General features: G+C 39.2%; 1 protein-coding gene across 2 annotated transcripts in view; it reads left to right on the top strand.

Annotated features, from left to right (window-relative positions):
• Positions 1 to 23,031, top strand: part of ZRANB1 (zinc finger RANBP2-type containing 1) — a 44,695-nt gene that overhangs the window by 18,603 nt on the left and 3,061 nt on the right. For both annotated transcript variants that reach the window (XM_075757662.1, XM_075757663.1), the window contains exons 4-10: positions 7,508 to 7,695; positions 9,316 to 9,469; positions 10,825 to 10,896; positions 11,498 to 11,696; positions 15,460 to 15,580; positions 16,447 to 16,576; positions 21,976 to 22,205. In XM_075757662.1, the coding sequence (XP_075613777.1) occupies positions 7,508 to 7,695; positions 9,316 to 9,469; positions 10,825 to 10,896; positions 11,498 to 11,696; positions 15,460 to 15,580; positions 16,447 to 16,576; positions 21,976 to 22,205 (1,094 nt within the window). The remainder of the gene's footprint in view (positions 1 to 7,507; positions 7,696 to 9,315; positions 9,470 to 10,824; positions 10,897 to 11,497; positions 11,697 to 15,459; positions 15,581 to 16,446; positions 16,577 to 21,975; positions 22,206 to 23,031) is intronic.

Genomic DNA, 23,031 nt, shown 5'->3' with positions numbered 1-23,031 from the left:
AGTATAGCACGAATTAGTCACTGACCGGTGATTACCTGCCACGCTGGCCTTGGCTGAATCCAGCAAACAGTTGGGATGTCTGGGAGGCAGCAGTCCCTGGAGTGAGCTGTACAGCCTGGCCTCCTTTCCCCCTTCCTTTGTGATACTGAGAAGTGTGACTTGGCATATGTCTGCTGAGCCAGGTAACAGTGATCTAAGCTTACAACTTTCACCTGGATAAGGAATCTTGTTGTATTGTTATCTGTGTCCTATATATATTACAACGCCTTTACATTTGTGTATGTGTGCACATATCTTTCAGTGTAGGTAAAACTGTATATGCAAATCTTGACTCCTGAAACACACTTTTATTTTGGTCTCTTGGCTACTTTTTTAAATGCTGAGTGATATTTTGTGCTAAAAATAATTGAATAAATGATCAAGCTAAAAATAGTTATTTAAATGTGCCTCGGAAGCACTGATGGTTAACTTTAATATCATTATTTGCCACTGTCCAGCCTCCCTTTAGGGTGCAACCCTGCAAGCGACCAGTCAGCTGTTAATGTGACAAGGGGTGTGGATACCTCTGACAGATAGAGGGGATAAGGACATCTTTCAACAGTTCTTCTTACATATGTGCTGCTTTGTCTTGAAATGATATCTTAGAAACATACTACGTGGACTGTGTGTAGGTGTAAGAGCTGTTTGCATTGAAAAAAGAATAGGCGATAGTTGTACTCTCATGCATTGGATGGTTTCAAGTTGAAGGTACATATCTTCTTGGAAGTTATTTACTTATTTTTAAGCTGATGCAAGTTGCTGAGCTTGAAGAATTTTAAAAAAATTGTAAACAGAAGGTTCTGTCTCAAGCTGCCATTACCTAGAGAGTGATCTGCTGTTGAGTGTGTGCCATTACTAACAACGGAGGTCCTGGAAATGAAGAAAGAGGAGAATGAACTGAAGGGTGTGGTTAGAGGCCCATAAAGGTTTTTCAGACAATCCTTCTCTTCTGTATTAATTGATGTGTCATATTTACTTGCCAGAGCGTTCTTCCTCTAAGAGGAGAAATTCTTCTCAAACTGTTTTTGGTGCTCAAAATTCTGAAATGGAGTAGTTATTGATAATAAAACTTTCTTTGTGGCCACTTGATGTGCCCCTGGCAAATAGTTGGAAGAGGGCGAGGGCTGAGCTCCAGAGAATGCAGCTTGCGTGGTCAGACCACAGCTCCTTGGCACTCTTGGTGCTGGAGGAGTGGTAAGATTTTTACCAAGTATCAGAATTAGGTTTTAATGGGTCAGCTGATCAGCCCCTCACTTGCTGGAAGGTCATCTTGGCACTTAAAGCAATCTTAGGATCAGTCTGTAGATGAATAAATGAGAGCACCTATATGGTGTAGACCACTTGTGATTGTAGCAGAAGAGAAGCAGCACAGGGCTCCATGTTTCTGATCTGGTGGATGTTGGTCAGTTGAGAAATTTGCCTTCTGTTACCAAGCAGTTCAAGGAATAGTGAAGTTGATTACAATTGTCCTGCATCTGAGGCACAATGACCTCAGCTGAAGTGGTCATAAGATGAAGTGTTCCCTTTTGTAGTCTGCTCAAATCTGAGAACACATTGTTTTCTGTAGCATTGCTACCTCCTTGAATCAAAGAAATCACAAATCTTTGGGTTGTTGAGATATTCTATCTAAACAGTCATCTTCACACTCTTCCATTAATTTAGCAAAAAATGTATTTGTTTTAGCAGTTATATTACTGAGATTAATTATATTTGGCTTTGTTTGTTTCATTTCAGCTTAATCCTGTTCAACACTTTCAAAGATTCAGGATGCCTGCCCTGTAGTATATGCAAGACTGTGTATGTGCCTCTTACACAGTGATGCTTTTAGAATTTTTGAGGGTCAGGAGCCTACTGCCGAATTGGGCACTGTAGGCTGTCTGACCCGCTGCTTTTTCTTGCTCTGCAATTGCTTGTTTATCTCCACAGCAGCTCAACTGAGGTATTGTTGAGGAACTTGTAACTAAATTGACAGCAAATGTGGTTGAAGTGAGGTCCTGACCAGCGAAGGCAATGCTGCTGCCCAGTTCTGTCTCCCCCAGGCCTTCTACTGCCCCGTAGATAAATGGCAGAACTGCATCAGTCTGTTTGAAGGAATTTGCCTAGTTCATTTGCAGGTTGTGCCAGCCAGTGCGCTCCAGAACTATCAGAAAGATAGTGAAGTAAATAAAGGCTGCTGCTCTGGTATTTTCTCTGGAAACTTTTACATCCGGCTATTCTGAAGTCATTGGAACTGTGCGATTAGAGCAAACAGGATTTAGTTTTCTAGATAGGCTTGTAAGCTCTTGCGTATTTTCCAGGTTTACTTAACTGTAGTAAACCTATGAATATTCTTCTAATAATATAACAATAATGAATGTTGTTCTAAAGAATAAATTTAATAGCATCTTAGCTGAAGTAGTTTGGTTTTAGTAGCTGGGCTAATTACAGGCTTATTAAATATGAGTAAAGGTAATGTCTGATATCTAATGAGGAAGATGGTTGTAATGGTTGTAGCAGAAAAAATGCAGGATCAAGATGGTACAAATAGTTGTTATTGGGTGATTAATATTTTTTAAATTTAGTCTTTTAAAATAACCTTCTTAATCTCCATTGTGTATCTTCTCTTGTATACTGAGATAGCACATACCACGAATATGCAACCTGTAAGAGTCTGGGCTTTACTAGAAGAAGAAAAAGCCTCGGCTCCTGGTGCTGTGAAGGACTATTCCAGTAAGAGGAAATGCCTGAATTGCAAATGGGAACACAGTGGAACCTGTAAACGCAGAATACTAACTTGCACTTGTATTTTCTCATGACTTGAGTGCAGCACTTGGCATGCCGTCCTGTCACTTAGGATGTCAGGCTATAGTAATGTGTTTGTGCATTAAGCAAAGCAAAACTTCTTGGGGGACACACGCGGAGTGGTGTCTTCAGTTGCCACACCAAACTAACGTTTCTGGAGTTCACCTTAAAGAAAAGCTATTCTTACTGTGGATCAGAAGTAGCCATAGAGTCATAAGGATCTCTTTGCATTTGTATAGCCCTTGTAACTAATCAGAGCTGTGCCCTCACAGGAGGTCTAGCTGCTGGAGCGCTCGCGGGTGCTGTGTGAACAATCTTCAGACAAATGCCACTCTTCCTTTTGACATTTTAACAGTCTGAGGAATGCAGTGGGTGTCAGTGGGGAATAATCCAACTGGCATGGCACCGTATCAAAACACAATTCAAAGGCTGCCTGTGTGTAAGTAATCAGGCGCTTGTGTGTTATGAAATGTAGTGAATTAGAACATCAGTAAATATTTCTGTAATATTTCTTGTAAACAGTGTTTTGTTACACTTTATTTAAATAGACTTAATGAATTGGAGGCTCTCATTCATCTGACAGAAATCAAAGCCATTGTAGGAATGTGCCTCCTATTGTCAATAAAAGCATATTAAGACCTCATTTTGGAGTGGTGATGGTGAATTTAGGAATTGCAGGCAGTCCTCATGAATATTGCATGTAGGCAACTTTACTCCATAGTTTTGGGGCAAATTTGTGTTTTCTGGTTCAGATTTCTGGCAATCTGCCTGTTATTACTATGTTTTTGCTCAGTGTGCTCTGCAGCCCTGGATCGTACTGCCTGGCGCTGCAAGAAGGCTGGCACCTGATGAGCTGTGAGGAATTTTCCCTGTTCTTTTGAAGCGGCTAAAATGGAGTAGATGTTTGGTAGAATGAGTAAAGAGAAATTTGGACTTTTCTTGCTGTGGCTGAGAGGGGCCAGCGAGGTTTGTAATGACCAGAGGATACAGGCCTTGTAGTGGTACTCTGGGTACTTGGGTCACAGTGTTTCAGTGCGGTTAGCACCAGACATTACAGCGTGCAGCAAGTTTGCATAAGGAAGCTTCTTATAAGGAAATAAACTTGTAATGTGCTCTGTGCAAAAAAAAATTACGCAGAATGAGCTCTGCATGATTTGATTTTGTGTGTCATGTTTATCTGTTGAGACTCAGTTACAAAACAGTTAGTGCACCCAGAAGTGAGTTTGTCTGAACTTATCTAAAATTTTCCCGATGCTTCCCCCCCCGCGCCAGTCATTTGGCTGTTTGGATTAAGGGATGGAGGATGACCAGATACGATGCATGCACATGGTCACATTGCCATCTCTCCCTGAGCTCTAACTGTGCTAGTTTGATGTGTCATTTAGCACACCATCGCTCTTCACTTCTAGATAGGGTGTTGCCAACCTTATACCTAAAACACATTTACAATCTCCATTTTTTTTAAATAAGACCTAGAAAGCATGCACAGTTTGCCTGTTTTTGATGATTTGCCTGTTATTGATCTTTAGCTTAAACCTCAGCCAGGTTTAGAAATGTACTTTTTAAATGACAGCTTATATAATAATTTTAGTAATTAATTCTAGGACATGGGGCTTTTAGGAATGTCAAGTATTGCAAGACGTGGGAATAAACTGCAAGAACTGGCAGTGCTGCATACAGCACATGTCACTGATTTGGATCCTTCCGGCAGCTTGTAGTAGTTAGTGCTTGAAGGCATTGCCAAACCTCACATGACCGCCTCGCAGCATCAGTCTAAGACCTCACTTGTTGCTGAGGTTTGGTTAAGAGTGGGATAATAAGAAGTTGCCTCAGCAGCTGAGGGTGGGGGCTTAAAAGAATTAATTACAAATATGAATTGACCCTGTGCTGACTTACAGGTGTAGTACTGTATGCTATTCTGTAGTGTGTACATGGTGGGCTGCCTGACTGGAGCTGTTAGGATTATTTAAGTCTGATCATCTGTCATCGAAAGATGATTTTTGGGATGTTTGTTTGAATTTTGACATTAGTGTGGGATATCTGGATTGTCAGGGTGGCCACCTACCGGTCTTGGGTGGTCTTTGGTATGTGTGTCATTGGGCGATGTGGAAGGTACAGGTGTGGTAACAGGAATCTTTCCTTGGTCAATAGAAGTGGTTAAAATATAAAAAGGTATGAAGTGGCTATTAGTTTTTAACAAGATGTCCTTTCTAAATTAAGAGAATAATAAAAAATCAAGGGTGTCGTAAGATAGCAGAGAATCTGCCTCCCCTGTGGGGATTCGTCTTCCCCTGTGGATTCTTGGATTTGCTAACAGGTGATCTTGTGCCAAAGCTGTAGTATAACTTGTTTTAAGAGGGCACGTCATGAGGAACTGTCTGACTTTGATATCTATGTATGCATACATAGCTACACAAAAAACCCCCCAAAAAATCAACAATAAAAACCAACAAGTCAGTTGGCTGCATTTGGTTGGAACAATATATCACAAGCAGCCTTGGCATTGCCTTATCAGTGGCGTAAGTGCAATTGCATGGAAATAAAGTGCTACACTCGGCATTCTTGTTATGGATACAGCATATATTGACAAAACTGTACCTTTTGCTTTGATATGTTTTAGTTCCACCCAGAAGTGGAAATGTCGCGACAGGAGCACAGCTATGTTGGTCACATCTTGTATTCCTTTGATGCATGTTTAGGAGAAAGTTGTGAAACTCTGATCAATGAATTTTCAGTGTTCATTTCCCTTCCTTGAAGTAGCTTTTCTCCATTGGTAGCAACTCTTTTATTTTAAATAAAGTATTTTTTTTCCATTGGCAAAGTTCTAACTCCTATGGAACAAGAACTAAAATGGATGGACTTAACTCTTGTCTGACTAGTTCTCTAACTCATCTAGGGCGAATACACAGGCAGGTACTTAAGCAGAATGAGACATTAATGCTGCAGTGGAATGTGACTGTCTTCCTGAACAGGCAGACTAGAAACATGCATCAGAAAATGAATACGTTGTTGTCCTGTATTGTTTTTATTCTGCCCTGGCCTGTTAGGACTCTTGAGTCCTTGAATGGGTAGACGTTGTATGGCTGAAATCTGCAGTCGAGTTTATATTCTGGAACTTCTCTGTTCAGATCACTGTTGAAATGAATAATCTAACTTTTATTTGTAGAGGCTTATTAAGCAGAGCTGATAACTTTGTAGAGAAATGTTTTGCACTGATAATCCATTTCCCCCCCTGCGTTTCTTCTGAAAGCTTTATAATCTCAGTATTGAAAATGATAGACTTCTTGGCTGAGCTAAGAACGCTTTCCTAAATCCTGGTGTTAACCAGCAACCCAGCAGTCTAGTGTGCTTCTCTGATAGTAGGCAGTTCAATTTGTTGTGTTGGGGTTTTTTTGTTTTGGTGGGTTGGTTTTTTGTTGTTTTCTTGTTACTGTTTTTGTGTTTGGGTTTTTTTGGTCTGTTGTTTGAATCTTAGTCCTGAACAGGAGTGAGTGCCTTGACTGAGACCTTACCCTTCTGATCAATTTCTGAGTGTTGGTAAGCAAATTGAGTGAAGGATGGACTTGAGTCTCAGTTTCCAGCCTTGCGGCCTCTGCTTAACTGCTAATTCTTAGGAGTTGGCAAGGAGGTGTAGCTACAGAAAATAGGGGAGCGGGTTTTCTTGTTTCTGTGATCTGTGCTCTTACTCTTCTGTTCTTCAGCTGCTGCAAATAGGGCTGCTTCTCAGTAGTGAATTAGAAGTATTCTACTTACTTCTCTGTTAAAGATGGCTTTAAGATCACTTTTCTCTCTTCTCAATTCAGCATTACGCTGTTCTCTTACGAAGTACATATCTAAAATAGAATCTTTATAATTGAAGGAATTTCTAAATTTAGGAAGTCTTATATTGGAGCCAATACTGTTAAAGATAACACCACCACACCTTGTTGATGCTGTGTTCTGATAATTGCAGCTAAGGAATGCATTCAGCATGAGTGATCTAGATATGAAATATGGCACAGAAGTTAGAGATTCCCAGGGACTCTAGAAGACATTAGCATTCCCCCTCCAACCTCCTTTAGAAAGTACATGCAGCGTATGTGTATGTAATTTCTTTAATAGAGTACCCTGAATGATAACTCTGTAAAATCAATTAGTAGCAGAGATAGTGAGCTGAAGAGAAACTTTTTGCTCTGTACCATCTTCCAACAATGTTTTAAACCATGTTTGGAAAAAAACCCTTTAATTCCAAAAACCTTTTAAGAGATATATTTCTTAGATCCAGTAGTTTGTTTTTAAGATTAAGTTAAAATGGAAGATATTATAATCAAACTAATCTCTGTACTATGCATGAATGACTTTCCCTCAGTACTGCCGATCAAATGAAACACTAGCGAGTATGTTATGCTAAGTATTTCATCAGGGTCCTCAGCATCACTTTGTAGCTGGCTTTTGATCTGCCATATTTTCCAACTAGTTTGGATAGTGGAAATGGTCTAGGAGGTGAGGTAAGTGTACATATTTTGTAGTCTTGTGTTTAAAAAAAGAAATAAAAAATTGCAAGTTTCTTGGTATGCAGTTGATCTCTGTATGTTAGGTGTGTATCAGAATAGATAGAGGTAAACTGTCTTAAATAAGGTAGCTTGATCCAGAATGGATCATTCACTAGCTAAAATGAATATTTTTTTCTTCTTTTTTTTTTCGTCAGGAGTTGTAGAAGGTGATTTAGCTGCTGTTGAAGCTTACAAGTCATCAGGAGGAGATATTGCCCGCCAGCTTACTGCAGATGAAGTCCGACTGCTAAATCGCCCTTCTGCTTTTGACGTTGGGTACACGCTTGTACATCTGGCGATACGCTTTCAGAGACAAGACATGCTAGCAATTTTGCTTACGGAGGTGAGTTACTTTGGCTCTTGCACAGACTGAATATAGGAACCTTATGTAACTGTACCATTGTTTGCAGCCAGTGACATGTAACTTCATTTGCTAGAAGATAAAGGCTAGTATTGTTAGAATATGTGAATTGCTGCTTTGTGCTGTTGACGCTTCTCCTTAAGAAGCGAGTTTACTTTAAGACTGTATGTATGTGGTGGTCTTGAGGACGTTCAGTTTTCTCCTTAATGAGCAGTCTTGGCATCTGTTCTGACCTTACTGGTGGTGGAAGTGAGCTATTGTGAGGCTTCCTGTGCTTTGGGTGGGGGAGAGGAAATGCCCCGAAAGCAAAACATGGAGATCAATGACAGCGTAGGCTTTTTTCCCCTGAGTTTTGTTAGTGAATAAGTCTACCTGGTCTTTCTTTCCTGGTTTTCTTGGGAGCTTCTCTTCTAGAGAAAGGCAAATTTCTTGCTTTGCAAAATTGCTGCATTTTTTCCACTTTTTGCCTGTCTTATAGACTGGTTGGTTACTCTCTGTGGTCTTCTTGCTCTTGCCTATTTCCCTGTGTATTTTTTGTGTGGTGCACCTCGGTTCTGGTCATCTTTGTTCTCCTCCATCTTTGCCCTCTTCCTAGGCCCATAATTAATTCTGTTATCTTTTTTGTTTGTTTTCTTCATGTCAGACTTCTGCTTCTTCACCTCATCAGAGCTAAATTTTTGGTTTGCCTCTGCCCCTCCTTAATTCTGCCTCCTTTGCTCTTCTGATGCTAATGCAATTTTGAAAGTATGTGTTCCTGAGAAAAGTAGCATGCCTGAGAAGCGCATAAGGATTATGGAATGCCTGGAGTTGAGTAATTAAATGGAGTAGACGAAGCAAGATCTAAAGCCTTGAGAAAAGTATATATTTGTATATGGCTAATATCAGTAGCTGCTTACATAGCTATCTGGGTGGATGGAATTACACATTTAAAACCAAATCAGTTTGCTGACATACTGTCTTACAGATTTTTCTGTTTGATTTTGTTTCAGTTTCTAGGAGTATTTACTCAACATACTGTTTGTGAAAATGCTTAGTAGTGTTTGAGCCACAGTGATACTTCCCTTTGCTATGATATTAACTAGCGAAAATGCATGTCTTAAAGCTTTTTTTTTTTTTATATATCCACCGTTGCTTGCCCTGTATCGTTGAATGAGTTCCTTCTGTCAGTGATTAGAATCTGGAGGAATTTAAGTATCTTAGCTTAATAGTTTTTGAGAAGATTATTTGTAGGAAACTGTCTTGTGCTGTGGAATGAAGTTCTTTGTTAAATGTAGACTGGGCTCATGCATAACTTTTGAGGTATGTTTCCTGTTGTTATCTGTTTTATATATATATATATTTGTTTTTCCTACTGGAAGTGGTCATCTGTTAATTCATTTATTGGATTTAAAGAAGTTTTTAACTAGCTTTATGTTATCAGTTACATGACAAATAAGAAGCATTAATTCATTGTGAGTCACTAAACATTTAATCTTTCAGTGTACTAATGTTTATACCTTTGTTGCATTACTTGCTAACAGAATACACTCTGCTGGTGGTTATTGCTCCTAGAATTTCATATTTGACTAGAAATAATAGTGCAGTAACTCCGTTATGTTACAGGTATCACAACATGCAGCAAAGTGCATTCCTGCCATGGTGTGTCCAGAGGTCACAGAACAAATTCGTCGTGAAATTGCTGCATCTCTTCATCAACGAAAGGGAGACTTTGCTTGCTATTTTCTGACTGACCTTGTAACGTTTACGTTACCTGCAGGTAGTTAACAAAAGTCTTCTTGCTAATGGAAGATTTTTCTTTTGTCACCACGTTGAGGATTGCTTGTTTTTGACATATACTTTGACTTTCTGTTGATGGTCGTATCATTTCCAAGGATAGTGGTATAAATCACACAATCCTATTGAGATATTACCCATATGATGTAGTTTAGGAACCAGTGCATAGATGTTAGAGTGCAAAACTTTTGCATTGATTGCTGGCCACTGTAAGCCAGTTCTATTTTAAAATTCCCGATCAATCATACAAAAAAAAAGACGACCCCGTAACACCCTGCCTGCACCAGATAGTATGCTTCAGTACCAACTTTTGTGCCTAAATGTGGACTTCACTTTTAGAAGCCCTAGGTCATGGGGCATCTGAGCAGGACTGGCAGATATGACACCAGAATGAAGAGAGGTCTTTGTACCCTTGAAATGCCACTTAGAGCCTAGTCATTATCCACTAGACTGCCTGAAGGGGTACTAGATGTTTCTGTTTAACTATTTGATTTACTCCGTTAACTCTCATGTATTTAAGTTTCACAATTGTGCTGAAGCTAGCAAAGCTTCTCTAGTTGCTGGTCTGCCCAGCAACCCTTTACTACTTATGCTATATAGAAATGTAGGCCATGAGCAAATTTTCAAGGTGTAGCAAATGTTTGAGTTTTAAAATGTGTGACTGTGTGTGTTGTTTTACATGATGCAGGAGTCATAAGAGTTTTGCCCATTATACGATTTTCTGATTTTTTTTTTTTTCTTTAGAGCTAGATCTACAGTTGCAGATTCTGGCTGTAAAGCTCTTGGAACAGTTGGCAGTAGTGGCATTTTCCATGTCATAGCTCAATAGTTTTCCCATTTCTTGTTTCCTAATCTGCAGACTGTGGTCTGCAGACCATTGGGGTTCTCTGAACTATTTTGTTGAAGTCTGCATGAAATGACTAAGGAAGTGGATGTTCTGTACAAGAACCGTACCTTTCCACTGGGGAGACCTTGGAGGGGAAGTCATTCAGATAGGTGGAAAACTACTGCTTAGGATTGCAGTTGTCCTAAATACAGTAGGGTTGAAAATACCCGCTTCCCCCCCTCCCCCACCTCAGTGATTCTCCACTTCCGCCTTCCGAGAAATCCATTCTTACCCTATGCATGCTGTGATGATCCTTTCTGCGTAAAAAGTATGACAGTCAGTCTGAGATACATATCTACTTCAGCGTGCTCAAAGAAGCCTGTGGTCAAAAATGACAGATCTGCAGATAATAGCAGCTTTTCAGAGGAGACATTAGGGAGAAGGTTGTTGTGTAAGGTCTCCTGAGCATCAGCTGGTTAAGTGACTTTTGTATATGCTTTCTATTTTTCCAGATATTGAAGACTTACCGCCTACAGTCCAAGAAAAGTTATTTGATGAAGTACTTGATAGAGATGTTCAGAAAGGTAAATGCTCTGAGAATGTCTGGAATCTCTCCTCGCTCTTCATTAGAAAATACTTGTTACAAAAAAACCAGTGCATGTGTGTATATATGCGGTTTTGTTGCCTGAAGTTGTTTTAAGTATAGATTTGATGCTTTCAAGTTAATCTCCACCCTGGAATTATTTTAATTTTAACATTTACATTCTATTTATGAGGCAGAGAGAGAATGGACTCTGTAGAAATTATCTTCTTAATGTATCATTGAATTTTAAAGATTTTTTTTTTTTAAAGCTTTACAGTTTTAAGCCACAAACTCTTTTAAAAAAAACCCTGAACAATCTTTCCACTTCAGTAACAGTCCTCAAACAAATGATGTGATGTTTTGTTTAAGGCTATGGTTTGTTTTGTTTTCTTGGTGGGTTGTGGTTTTCTTTTCTTGACAGTATTTTGCCCAGGGAATGCCTTTAGGAACTGTAGTTCACCTATTTTTGTAGTATGAAGGAAAACTTAGTTTTATTCATGTAAATGGGTAAATTGTTGAGATTATGCCATTAATGTGCTGTTTAGATTCTCTGAGACTTCAAATGAATTTAAGTATTAAAAGAGGTTATTGTCATGTTGCAGAGTTAGAAGAAGAATCTCCCATTATTAACTGGTCACTGGAACTGGGTACGCGCTTGGACAGCAGATTATATGCACTTTGGAATCGGACTGCAGGGGATTGCCTGCTTGACTCAGTACTACAAGCCACTTGGGGCATTTACGACAAGGATTCAGTGCTGCGGAAAGCTCTTCACGACAGTTTACATGACTGCTCACATTGGTAAGTTAGTTTTTACGTCAGCTTTGAAGATAGCTTTCCATGTAACATAGCAGTTGATAGTAGTATAGTATTAAAAAGAAACACAACCACTACTCCCCAATTTACTGTGGATCGTGTGCCTCAAAGATCTTGAGTCACAGCATGATTCATGTAGTAATCTAGATGTAGTGTATTTTAAATGCGATCACTGGAAACTTGGGCATTCTGAACTCAGTGATGGTATGTGATACTCAGCAAATAGCATTTAAAGCAAAGTAAAAGACTTTCTGCTGTGTACTTGTCAAGAGCGTGCTGACCACAGTTAAGACTGGAATTTACTTGCAGTGTAAATCATGCGCATTCCTTGCCTTGCTGCTGTTGGTGGAAGCTTTGCAGATTGTTAATAGAAGATAGCCTTTTATTCCTGTATAAACTTTTCAGTATTTTCATTCCATCTGCTTAGTTACAGCTTTATTTGGTATTGCTCTTTTTGTTCCTGTTCTGTCTGCTAAAATAATGGCAGTAAAACACATTTAACTAGTGCTGTCACTTGGCCATAGAATTAATTTATCATTCTGTAAAACAACTTTTGTTGTTTTACGCTGGCAACCTTCTTTAGTCCGATACTGTGGTTTGCCTCCACTAGAGGAGAAATTCTTCCAGTTGGACCCCCAGCGGTGTCCACCAGCTCTCAAGTGTGTAATGGGACTAAGGGAAAGATACTGACAAAGACTATTAACGTAAGACACAGGCGATTAGATTTCTTATGTTCTTGTAGTCAAGGACAAGAGAAACACTCTCAGCAGGCATACTAGAGAAAGAGCCTGTACCCTTGCTCTCCGCTCTACGTGCTGTACAGGAAGTCAACAACGAAGGTTAATTTTAGGGGTACCTACAAGTAGCTTTTGTGATTACTGTCCCCAACTGCCTGCTGTTTGGAGAAAACTCCCAAATTTAGCATCCAGAGCTGGGTTCAATACAGTGGTGCTTCAGTAACAATTCTCCTGAGAACCTGTCTCCAAATGGGTCTGTCACTGCTTTAGAATTGTTTATAATGGAGTGTGCATCTCGACTACGCAGGAATGTCCCTGGCGTCACAAGCAGTTCCCTTGAGGCCAGAACAGAAATTTATGATAGATCAGGTTTTCTTCTTTATGGTAATAAAAACAAGCATAGTATCCAAAACCATGCTGCAAACTGAGGTTTAAACCAGTCTTTCAAAATGTTAGTGTTTAACTGTTGTTGGCTCGCTGTTGTATGTAACATAGCACTCATTCTTTACAGTGTATTAAATCTGGTTAAGCTTTTTAGTTCATGTTCTAGACTATTTGCGTTTCACTCTGAATTTACTTAATCTTTATCCTTATTGGAAGCACATTTTTTTAACTGATTCACGTGTTCCTTTATAGTTGTTTGAATACAGTTGCTTACCTTCAGCGTGGATAATCTTTATTTGCTAGTTTGTCATTGGAAGAATCAGTACAGGTTCTAGTACAAACCTTTACAGAGCCACATCTTTAACAGGAACTGGTCTGCCTGCAGAGGCTGCTGGTGCTGGAAATTCTTGAAGAACCCACTGACAGTAGTGATACTAGATCAGACCTGAGTCAAAATTCCTTTCAAAAAATCCAGATTGAGAGTGTGCGAAGTCTTTTAGTTAAGTTCGGGTGTAAATTGATCATCCTGTACATCCTATACTTGCTGTATAGATACTGTGTGGGAAGATACATTCACTTTCCATTTTGTGGGCTAGGACATGTAGCACATCGGAAGTGATATTGTTGTCACTGGCTTTAATGATAGTTGCTGAAGGAATAGACTCTGAAATGCAATCACTAGTCTCAACAACAGTACACTTAAACTCTCATCTAGTGGAATTGTTCTTCAAAGCCTTCACAAAGACACTTAAACTCGGGTACTTTTATAGTCACACACAGAACATTCATGTACATCATTTGGCCTCACTTTGTTATGTTTGTTTAGATGGTAAACAAAGGGGAATCCATTTACTAGAGACAGTCTAGTGTCTGGTCCTCAGAAAAAGCTCAGTAGTGAAGTTCCCAGGGGCTCTGGCCTGTGCAGTCTTTTCCAGTCACCTTTTAAATGATTATACTTGTTTTAGTTTACTCAAAAGTGTGTTCTAATTTGTCCCTTTTTGTATTCCACCGTTAGCTTTTGATGGAGAATGGGCATATGCCCTAAGTTGGCTTTCAGAATTATTTTTGTTATTACAGATGCATTCAGTTCTCTTGTGTTAAACTGCAAAGTTTGGTTTTTTTAAATGAGACCGAAGTCTTGAGCCTTGACTTCTGTGTACAAGGCTACCTCCTGTGAACATCTACAGATAACTCTGTCTGTGGCTGACTAACTTAAAGAAGAAACTTCTTTTGGAAAACACTTTCACAGTAGAGCTTTTGGGAGTGGGTAGGGGTGTTTTTCTTTTTTCTTTTTTTTTGCTTTCTTTCTTTAAAAAAAAAAACAAACCAAAACCAAAAAAACCCAACCAGAATTTGATTAAACCTCTTTCAAGAGACCAAGCAGTTAGAGATTTCTGGGAGAAAACAGACAAAATATCTCTCAGCTTGCATGGATGGAAGCAGTTGATGTATTTGGCTAGAACCTGGAATGTAGACAGATGTATTACTGTGAGTGAGCACACAGGCCTGTAAAAATGTCCTACTAGTAGGTCTTTTAAGGTTTTGGCTGTACTTGGGAAAGCCAGCCTGGTTGGTGATGGCTGTTATATACACCAAGATTTTTAGGATGATTACATCTTTACTGAAAGCCTAGGAAAGGTTTCTTCCACACATGCTCGCTCTCTGTTAATTTTCTCAGATTTTAATTAAATGACTTCATTTCAATGACTTTTTTAATAAGCTGAACTTCAGAATGGTTTCTTTGTATTCATAGTAAAGACCATTGTTTAGAAGTTGGCTTAGGACTCTTCCCTAAACCCGTGTTCCTAATGTGAAGTTGTGGCCTTTCCATGGTGTGGTGATTGGACTGAGTTTAAAATTTTAAAAAGCTAGCATCTACTTCTTAATGTGTACGTGATTTTTCTTTTAATTGATTTAAGAAAGATAAAACATTAGGACTAAACTAGCATACAAAACCACTTACTGTAAATTAAACAGAAAAACAGAAATCCTGTGACTTTAAAACTTTCCGTGTAAATCAGATTAATGCCACTTTCTGTATTCGATTTTTATCCACGCTGCTTTATGACTATTCCATGTAATGTGAAATTACCATACTCTTTTGCTCCAAAAACTGATATAAAATAGATTGTGCCTCTTAACCACGGTCTATCTGAAGTTGATAGGAAGTACTTTGGAGTTAATTAGCTCTTGATATGGTCAACAATAGAGAATACCTGTATTGTTTGTGTGAGGAGAATGAGCAACTCCTCTCATGTGAAATGGAATGTCTTTGGCTATGCTCCCTGTACATCAACACTTAAGTAATACTAAATAAGGCTTCAAAAAACCTGTTACAAGAAGTTCCTAACAGGCTCCTGGCTAGTTTGATACTTGTATTTATTACAGTGTGTTTGCTGCAGGCATTGCGATCCCAAGTGATTTCTTAAATGAGGATTACCAAATGGAGTCTCCTGAAGATTAAAACCAAACCAAAATCCAGTTTTCCTGATGTATGCCCTCTTTCTTCCCTCTTCTTTAGAGACTTGGGATAAAGGATTATAAGGGCTGAATATTACTTTCAGGTCTATGGTGGTTGAGTAAATATTTTTGTCTTTACCACTCTTTCTCTCTCCCTAACATTTTAGGTTCTATACACGCTGGAAAGAGTGGGAATCGTGGTATTCCCAAAGCTTTGGTTTACATTTCTCATTGCGAGAGGAACAGTGGCAGGAAGATTGGGCATTCATACTCTCTCTTGCGAGCCAGGTATGAAAACTTCTTTATAAGATGGCTGTTAGAAAGGATTTTTTAATCTCTGAAAAACTTTCAAGATCTCAAAGTGTTCTTTAGGAATAAGAATTTTCATGCATAAAGGAAAACATTCCTCTTAAGCCAGCAATCTTAAAAGTATTACTGGGTAGACTCTTCTGCCAAGATGGAAAGGTTCATTGAAAATTCTAATTTTTGAGCTTACCATTAAGCAGTACAGTACAAAAAAGTATGGCTCTTTTGGTGTCAGAGTGAAGTGATAAACTAATACACACTGGTCTATTTAATGTCCTGCCTCCTAGCCCCTGCAGCACTGACCTCCTAGAACACACTTACAAATCTATAAGCTTACACTACTTAAACTTCAGCAAGCTGATACTTTAAAACTCCACTCCAAAATGAGATTTACATCCGTATAAGCTTAGAACTATAGGAATAGTTTTAGCTCCTCTTTTAAAGTATAAACAATATTTTGGTGCTATTGTCTTGCGATTTGTTTTGGATATGCTCTTTTCCTATCTTCAAAAGGTATTTATCTTAACCTGTCCTCAGAGGAATGAATTATTTTTAGAATAAACATTATGTACAGTTTCACTTCTAACTGGGGAATGAAATATGTTACATTAAATCTGGGTAATGGGACAAAGAATTATTACTGACAGATTAAATTCTTGTGCAAGCCGCAATGTTTCTGCTTATTTCCACCTGATATGTAATAGTCTTCCAGTCTTCTGTTTTTCCTGTCAAAGCTAGATGACTCTTAAAAGCATTTGCTGTCTCAATTTGGAGACTGTTTTTCAAATTTCAAAGTAGAAAATGGTAAGTTCTGTTTCAAGTCATGTCTGTCTTTGTGTTTGGTTCAGCCTGGAGCGAGTTTGGAGCAGACACACATTTTTGTACTTGCACATATTCTTAGAAGACCAATTATAGTTTATGGAGTAAAATATTATAAGAGTTTCCGGGGAGAAACATTAGGATATACCCGCTTTCAAGGTAAGCCTTTACTTTTTCAAATTTTGTTTTAAAAAATGTTCAGTTATAAATCATAAACATAAAGGAAGTTGAAAGGAGAGTGACATTCAGCTGCTAGCTGGAAGAAGACGGAATTCGCCCAGAGAAGCTGTGGCTGCCCCTGGCTCCCTGGCAGTGTCCAAGGCCAGGTTGGATGGGGCTTTGGGCAACCTGGGCTAGTGGAGGGTGTCCCTGCCCATGGCAGGGGGTTGGAACTAGGTGAGCTTTAAAGTCCCTTCTGACCCAACCATTCTAGGATTCTGTGAGTTACGTTGTAGGTAAGCTTTCGTTAGCTATTAAAAGGAACAAAACAATCCCTTCAAAACTTGTAGTTTTTAATTCTATAGTGGGCATGCTGCCTGTAGCCACAATAAAATGTGTTTTGACCTCCACTCAACATGCCTTTAGTCTATACTTTATATAAAATATTCTGGTTATGAGAACTTATCAAAAGTTGCATGGCTTGTACTGCTGCAAGACCCAGGAGGTTTAATAAATGGAATTGGAAATTTCATTTGCTTGTGGTATAATAACTGCAAACATTCATTTTAGAAACTAAACTGTGGTTAGCATTTCCTGAAGGAGGCTTGTAAAGCTGGGGGCAAGGCAGGCAGAAGGTGTTTGCATTGGTATAATTTCTCACCAGAGTGATGGTGGTATCTGCTGGGTGCTCTTCTAGGCCGAAGGGACATGTCATCTCTCCTGAGCACTGCAGGACGGGATTGCTGAAGCAGCTCTTGAGAGCAGTGAAAAGTGGCCACCCTGAAAGCAAGAGGCAAGGGTTTACAAAGAAGGGTAGGGAAATTAAAGTAGGGTGAAGAATGATAAAGTTGCATTTTTTTTATAGTCGATTAAAGTTGAAGAAGTGGCAACTTGTGAATGTATGCTGTAGAGACTGAAAAGGAAGGAATTTGGTTCATAAATGCGCTAACAACAGTTATTATGTGAGATATAAGACTAGAAAACTTAGTTACAATTCCGAAATATTGGTCGACTGATAACGAAAATCTCACTTTCTGCAAAAGTGAATTCCATGATGTAGTTAAAAGGAAGTTTTTAAAATTTATCTGTGTTTCAGTAATTCACACTTTACAGCAAGCGTGATGTAAATACTGACCTATTTCTCAAGTAGTACTATAATTTTGCATAGCTCGATCAGGTTCTTTGTGACTGTTTCTCCTCCTAGTCATCTGGGCAAACAGCCTAGCTATCCTTAAGATAAATACAAAGATATTTAGCTGACTGAATCCAGTTTTGCGTAGACGTATGTTTTTCTAGATTTCTAAAGATGCATATCCTATTTTGCAAGCCAAATACGTGTTTGGGCGACTTTCCTCTGTACTGGATGCTAGCAGTTTAATATTTGCCTGTCTACAGGAATAAAAATATAGAAGGGGATTGGGAGCATCTGTACACGCTCAGCACTAAACAAAAACGATGTGGGAAGAACTGTTGTATTGGGCACTGTGGGTGTTAGGGCGCTTGTTTTTCCTATGGTTCATCTTCCTGGCCTCAAGTAGATCTGCTTGACTACTACCCTACAGTTCTTTTCACCAATACATTAACACTTATTTGTAACTTAGTAGAAGACTTCCTCAAACATCTCTTAGTGTACTTTTTTAAAGATCACAAAAACTTTGGAAGGTGGTAAACTCATAACATATAGAAGAACTCTAGGCTGTGGCATTAATATCAAAGATATAACTATTTAGAGTCCTCAGAAAATCTGAGAAGCTGTTTGGCTTGTAAGTTTTGAGCAGTGACAAAACTTCTTTATGTAAGTAACATACTTTTTTGCAGATTGTAAAATTCGGTGCTCTGTAGTTACGTGTTACCTTTCATTTGAGATGATAAAAGGGTAGGCTGGGAAGGAACAGTTATTTATGTGATATAGATCTGACACTTCAGGTTTGTGTCACTTTTAACTCAAAGGCTGAGTGGTTTCCAAAATGTTTTCATTTTATAGATTGGGCATTGAGGCAGACAAGTGTTACATGGCCTAGATCTGCTGAAATTGTTTTCTTGCTCTGTGAACCAGAAGGTAACTGGGTGTCTGGGATAACCTTTTGCTAGACACACACTTCCAGGAATTTACTCAGAGAGATATTTATGACTTGCGATTTGCTTGCCACAAGCCACATCTGTCCATACATGCAACATTGTGAACAGGTGAATTTAGGAGTCCTGTGTCAGATTACCTGGAGTTACTTCTATCCTTGTCTGACCACATTTTTGTTGTTAATGTGTGCTAATTAAATGCTAGCAGCACAACTGAAACCAAACAGCCGTTGGACTCAGAGAAGCATGGGCTGCCAAGAGAAGTCTCCTGTAAAAGGTTCAAGACTTGCCGTTCTGGGCTTGCGCATGAGTTTTGCTCAGCATGTGCCCCTTCGGTGAAGCTTTGGTGAAGCGAGGAGTGCTCGGGCTTCTCTGACTTGCTGTATAGCACCCTGCTTATGTTTAAGATCACATTCACCCCCAAAAAAAGAAAGAGAGGTTATGGCTTACATTAGAGATAGGGAAATGACTTTTTTTAATTGCTTATTTAACATCATGGTTCAGTTTGTAGCACCTTGGAAAGCCCTCTAAACCCCCCCATCCGCCCTGAAATCTTCTCTCTGATCAGAATTTTTTTCTCCAGGGATTCCTTGTTCCAGCTTGGCACCCTTGCTCTAACTGCTGTGAATCCCATAGCTGACATTCTCCTTGTTTCCAGGATTGCAACTGATTGTTAATGCTCCTTTAAATATTAAGGTTTCGACAGTGAAAGAGCCATTTACTCAGCCTTAAGTGTCCTCCCAGTCTAGCTGCATGTATTTAGTGCCATGATATACAGCTTTTAAAATTAAACAGGAAAAAAGGTGACTGGCTGAAATTATCATTGGGTCAGCCTGGAGAAACTAAATCCTGTGTGGATGGCTTCCAGGATAGATGTTAGCCCATACTCTTTCTTTTCCATGGCTTGTGTGCACGTCAACTTTTTATACTGCCGTCTCCATTTATATCAGATTGACTTCTATAAATCTTTAGAGCACTAGATATTCTCCCAGGCAATGCCTGAAATTGCTTTCTTGTGGAGCTCATCACATAGCACTGAGGAGGAATGGAAAGTGTACATAGCCTTCTGACTTAGTAAAAAATGCCACACTAGTAATTTCCCCATGATAAAATGATAAGTGAAAAAAATTTCCAAAAAATGGCTGAATTTCAATGTAGGGATTATGTTGAGGTAAACAGATTGGTTCCACTCCCAAACAGGTTGTGTAGCCATGCCTGACGCAGTTCTGTGTCGTTAGATGAGACCTGAGATGTTGATAGAGATGAGACCCTTTGCTTATCAGTGATTTCTGTAGCCCTGACCACACTGAGGAACATGTGGGGCCAAAGTCTACCAGTGTGGGGCAACAGGATAATAATATAGAATACTGTCTGTATTAATCGGCAACAAATTAAATTAATCTTCCCCAAATGGAATCCATTTTGCCCACAACGGTAACTGGTGAATAATCTCCCTGTCCTTATCTCAACCTACGAGCTTTTTGTTGTGTGTTCTCCTGCATCTTGCTGAGGAGGGGAGTGAGCGAGCAGCTGGGTGGGTACTGGACAGTCAGCCAAGATCAGCCCACACGCTCGTGTAGGAGCTGGCGCAGTTTGTGATGGAATGAGGGGACCTCTTGGTCTATCTCTAGGATCATAATTCATGGGAGAAAAGGGGGGAGAGGTCACCCTGAGGGTGCTGATGCTTTCAATTCCGAAAGGCCTCGGTGTGTAACCAGCCAATGAGTATATAGATAGCACCGTTGTATTTAAATGAAGCATACAATAGTAATAAATTAGTTTCTAACACTCCATGCATGATTGTTTTGCTGATGCTTCAGTCTAAAGATTGGAAAAAAGTTAGGAAGTTATTTCTCTGAGTGTACATGAAGAATGAGTTTCCAGGAATTGAGGGACTGTCTTCATTACGTTTGATTGTAGCATGTTATTTTCAGTGTATCTTTGAATTTTGACCAGATGTTTGATTCTTTCCCTGAATGTAAAGGCTTGAAATTTTTTTAGTTAACACTTACCCCTTGTTCTGCATCTTTTGTGTTGAGCATTGAATTACAGTGAGACTTCATTGCAATGGGGATGGGAGGAAGAGAGCGCTAAGAAGGTATTAAATGGATTTGTCCTTAGATCTAGATGTTGTAACAACTCGTGTGAATCTTAATCTCAAGGAAATAGAAAGACTTTTAGGTATTTCTTAATTGCTAATTCAAGAATGGCAAAAAAAAAAGGGACAAATATTTACTGGTAGTCCCCACTAATCTTTGTTGCAGTAAAGAAAGATGAGTTCTAAACTTCAGTAAAGCCTCCAAAACTGCCCTCCGCCTCCGATTGCCATTTTAGCGTTGCCCTTCTATCTCTGTGGACATGCGAGGGGAAGTGAAGTGCCTTGTTTTGCTGCAGCGCCTATTCCTAACTTACTGGCAGCAGCTGTACACCGAAAGGTTGCTATGCTACATGTGCACTTAAGTTTATGCCTGGCTATTTTTAAACTGTCACAAGGTAAGGCATGCTTTTGCTTAAGTTGTCTTGCAGCAGTACACACCAAGAATTATGTTCCTAGAAGAAAGGACTTCCAGTTTTGAGACCTCGTGCACCTCAAGCAAATTACTGTCTTTATTGCTAAAAATGGTGGGGAGAAAAACTGCAGTTTCTCTCAGAATCTGTGACATCAGTGATTTGTCATATCTGAATGAAATAGTATCAGCTTCTCAGCAGTTGTTATTTTGGTGACTAGAGATGCACAATTGATGTGAGTTAACTTAGTCTATTAATACAATGTTTATGAGAAGTCCCGTTGTCTCTGGGGCGGGCTACATACTTAGGTGCTGAATAACATTTAGTGCAGTAAGTTCTTTTAATAATAAGTTTTGTAAGCAGACGGTAGAATTTTTGTTCTGGTAAAAATAGATATTGTAGCTTTTATTTCTGTCATGCAGAATCTAATTTTTTATCTTTATATGGGTTTTTTTTTATTATTTTTAAGAAGAGTTACCAAACATAGGACTGCTTGTCTAACCTTATTTTTTGTTGCTCACTGTACTATAGATTATAGGGGAATGGTGATGTGGTATTGGTTGTAATTGTAATGGCTTTTATATCTAAACTTGTACAGTTGCAGAGATACTTGACTGATCTCATGTTAACCTAATAATAATTAGCTGTACCGAAAAGCGTGACCGATATTAGCGCAGACTAAACCAAGTACGTTTTAAATGCTTCTCATGTGCTGCTGTTACTGTGTTTAGCCAAAAGCAAAAGGTTTGTGTCAAAATTCTTCGTTCCTGAACACTGCAGTTCTGAGTCTTACCCTTTGTTTTAATTTGCCGTAGGTGTATATTTGCCTTTGTTATGGGAACAGAGTTTTTGTTGGAAAAGTCCTATTGCTCTGGGCTACACAAGGGGCCATTTCTCTGCTCTGGTTGCCATGGAGAACGATGGATATGGCAATCGAGGTGCTGGTGCTAACTTGAACACTGATGATGATGTTACTGTTACTTTTCTACCGTTGGTGGATAGCGAGAGGAAATTATTGCACATTCACTTCCTTTCTGCTCAAGAGGTAAGAAATGTTTGTGGAGCTGGTGGCCTTTGTCACAGCTGCTGCTGCACTGTGGCCTCAGCAATCTCTGTAGCCCCATATGTTTTTCCAGTTCAAAGAATTATAGGGAGTATGCTCTTCTGTTTAATTAATACTGCTCCCTTCCCCCTCATTTGAGGTGATTCTGAAAGATACTTTCCCACAAATTTGATCCTTATTTATAGCTCTGTAAATGGAACATAACTGCACTGAGCATGTGAATACAAGTGTACCATGAAAAGGACCCAGAAATAAGGATTCTGACACTAATGTGAGACTGAAATACGCTTTTTTAAGGATACATAATAAATATTGTCCAGTAGTTACAGTGTGCTCTACCTCTTTTTATAATGAAACTCGTTTCTTCTTTAATAACGATGATAAATACAGGGAACCACTTCAGTAAAGTCTGCACGTGGGGAGGGAGGGTTGGAAAACCTGAAGTAATGGCACTAAGCGGGCATCCTGTAGATAGAGGAGGAAAAGTCTGGGCTTTAAGTCGAGAGGGGGTATTTTTTCAGCAAGCCACGACATTTGTTACATCTTACAAGAGGAAGCGTTTCATGTCAAGAACTGCTAGGCTTCTAAAAACAGCTTTGTAAAGCTACAAAGCTCTTTCAGGGCTTATCCTCCTTATATATTGTGCCTACCATAAAGAAGCAGTTGCTCACAAATAACTGATACATAGGAAGGGCTATACTGGAAATATGCATCTCAAAAATTTAGAAGGAAAGAATAGCTGGAGAATATTTCCAGAGCCTTCCAATTTTGGTTGAAAACACAGCGTGCATCAGTTTGGCTTCCGCAG

The sequence above is a fragment of the Balearica regulorum genome, chromosome 7 (assembly GCF_011004875.1).
Source record: "Balearica regulorum gibbericeps isolate bBalReg1 chromosome 7, bBalReg1.pri, whole genome shotgun sequence".
In the NCBI taxonomy this organism is placed as follows: Eukaryota; Metazoa; Chordata; class Aves; order Gruiformes; family Gruidae; genus Balearica; species Balearica regulorum.
Note: the sequence above shows the minus strand (reverse complement) of the source record. Positions and strands in the feature narration are given on the sequence as shown.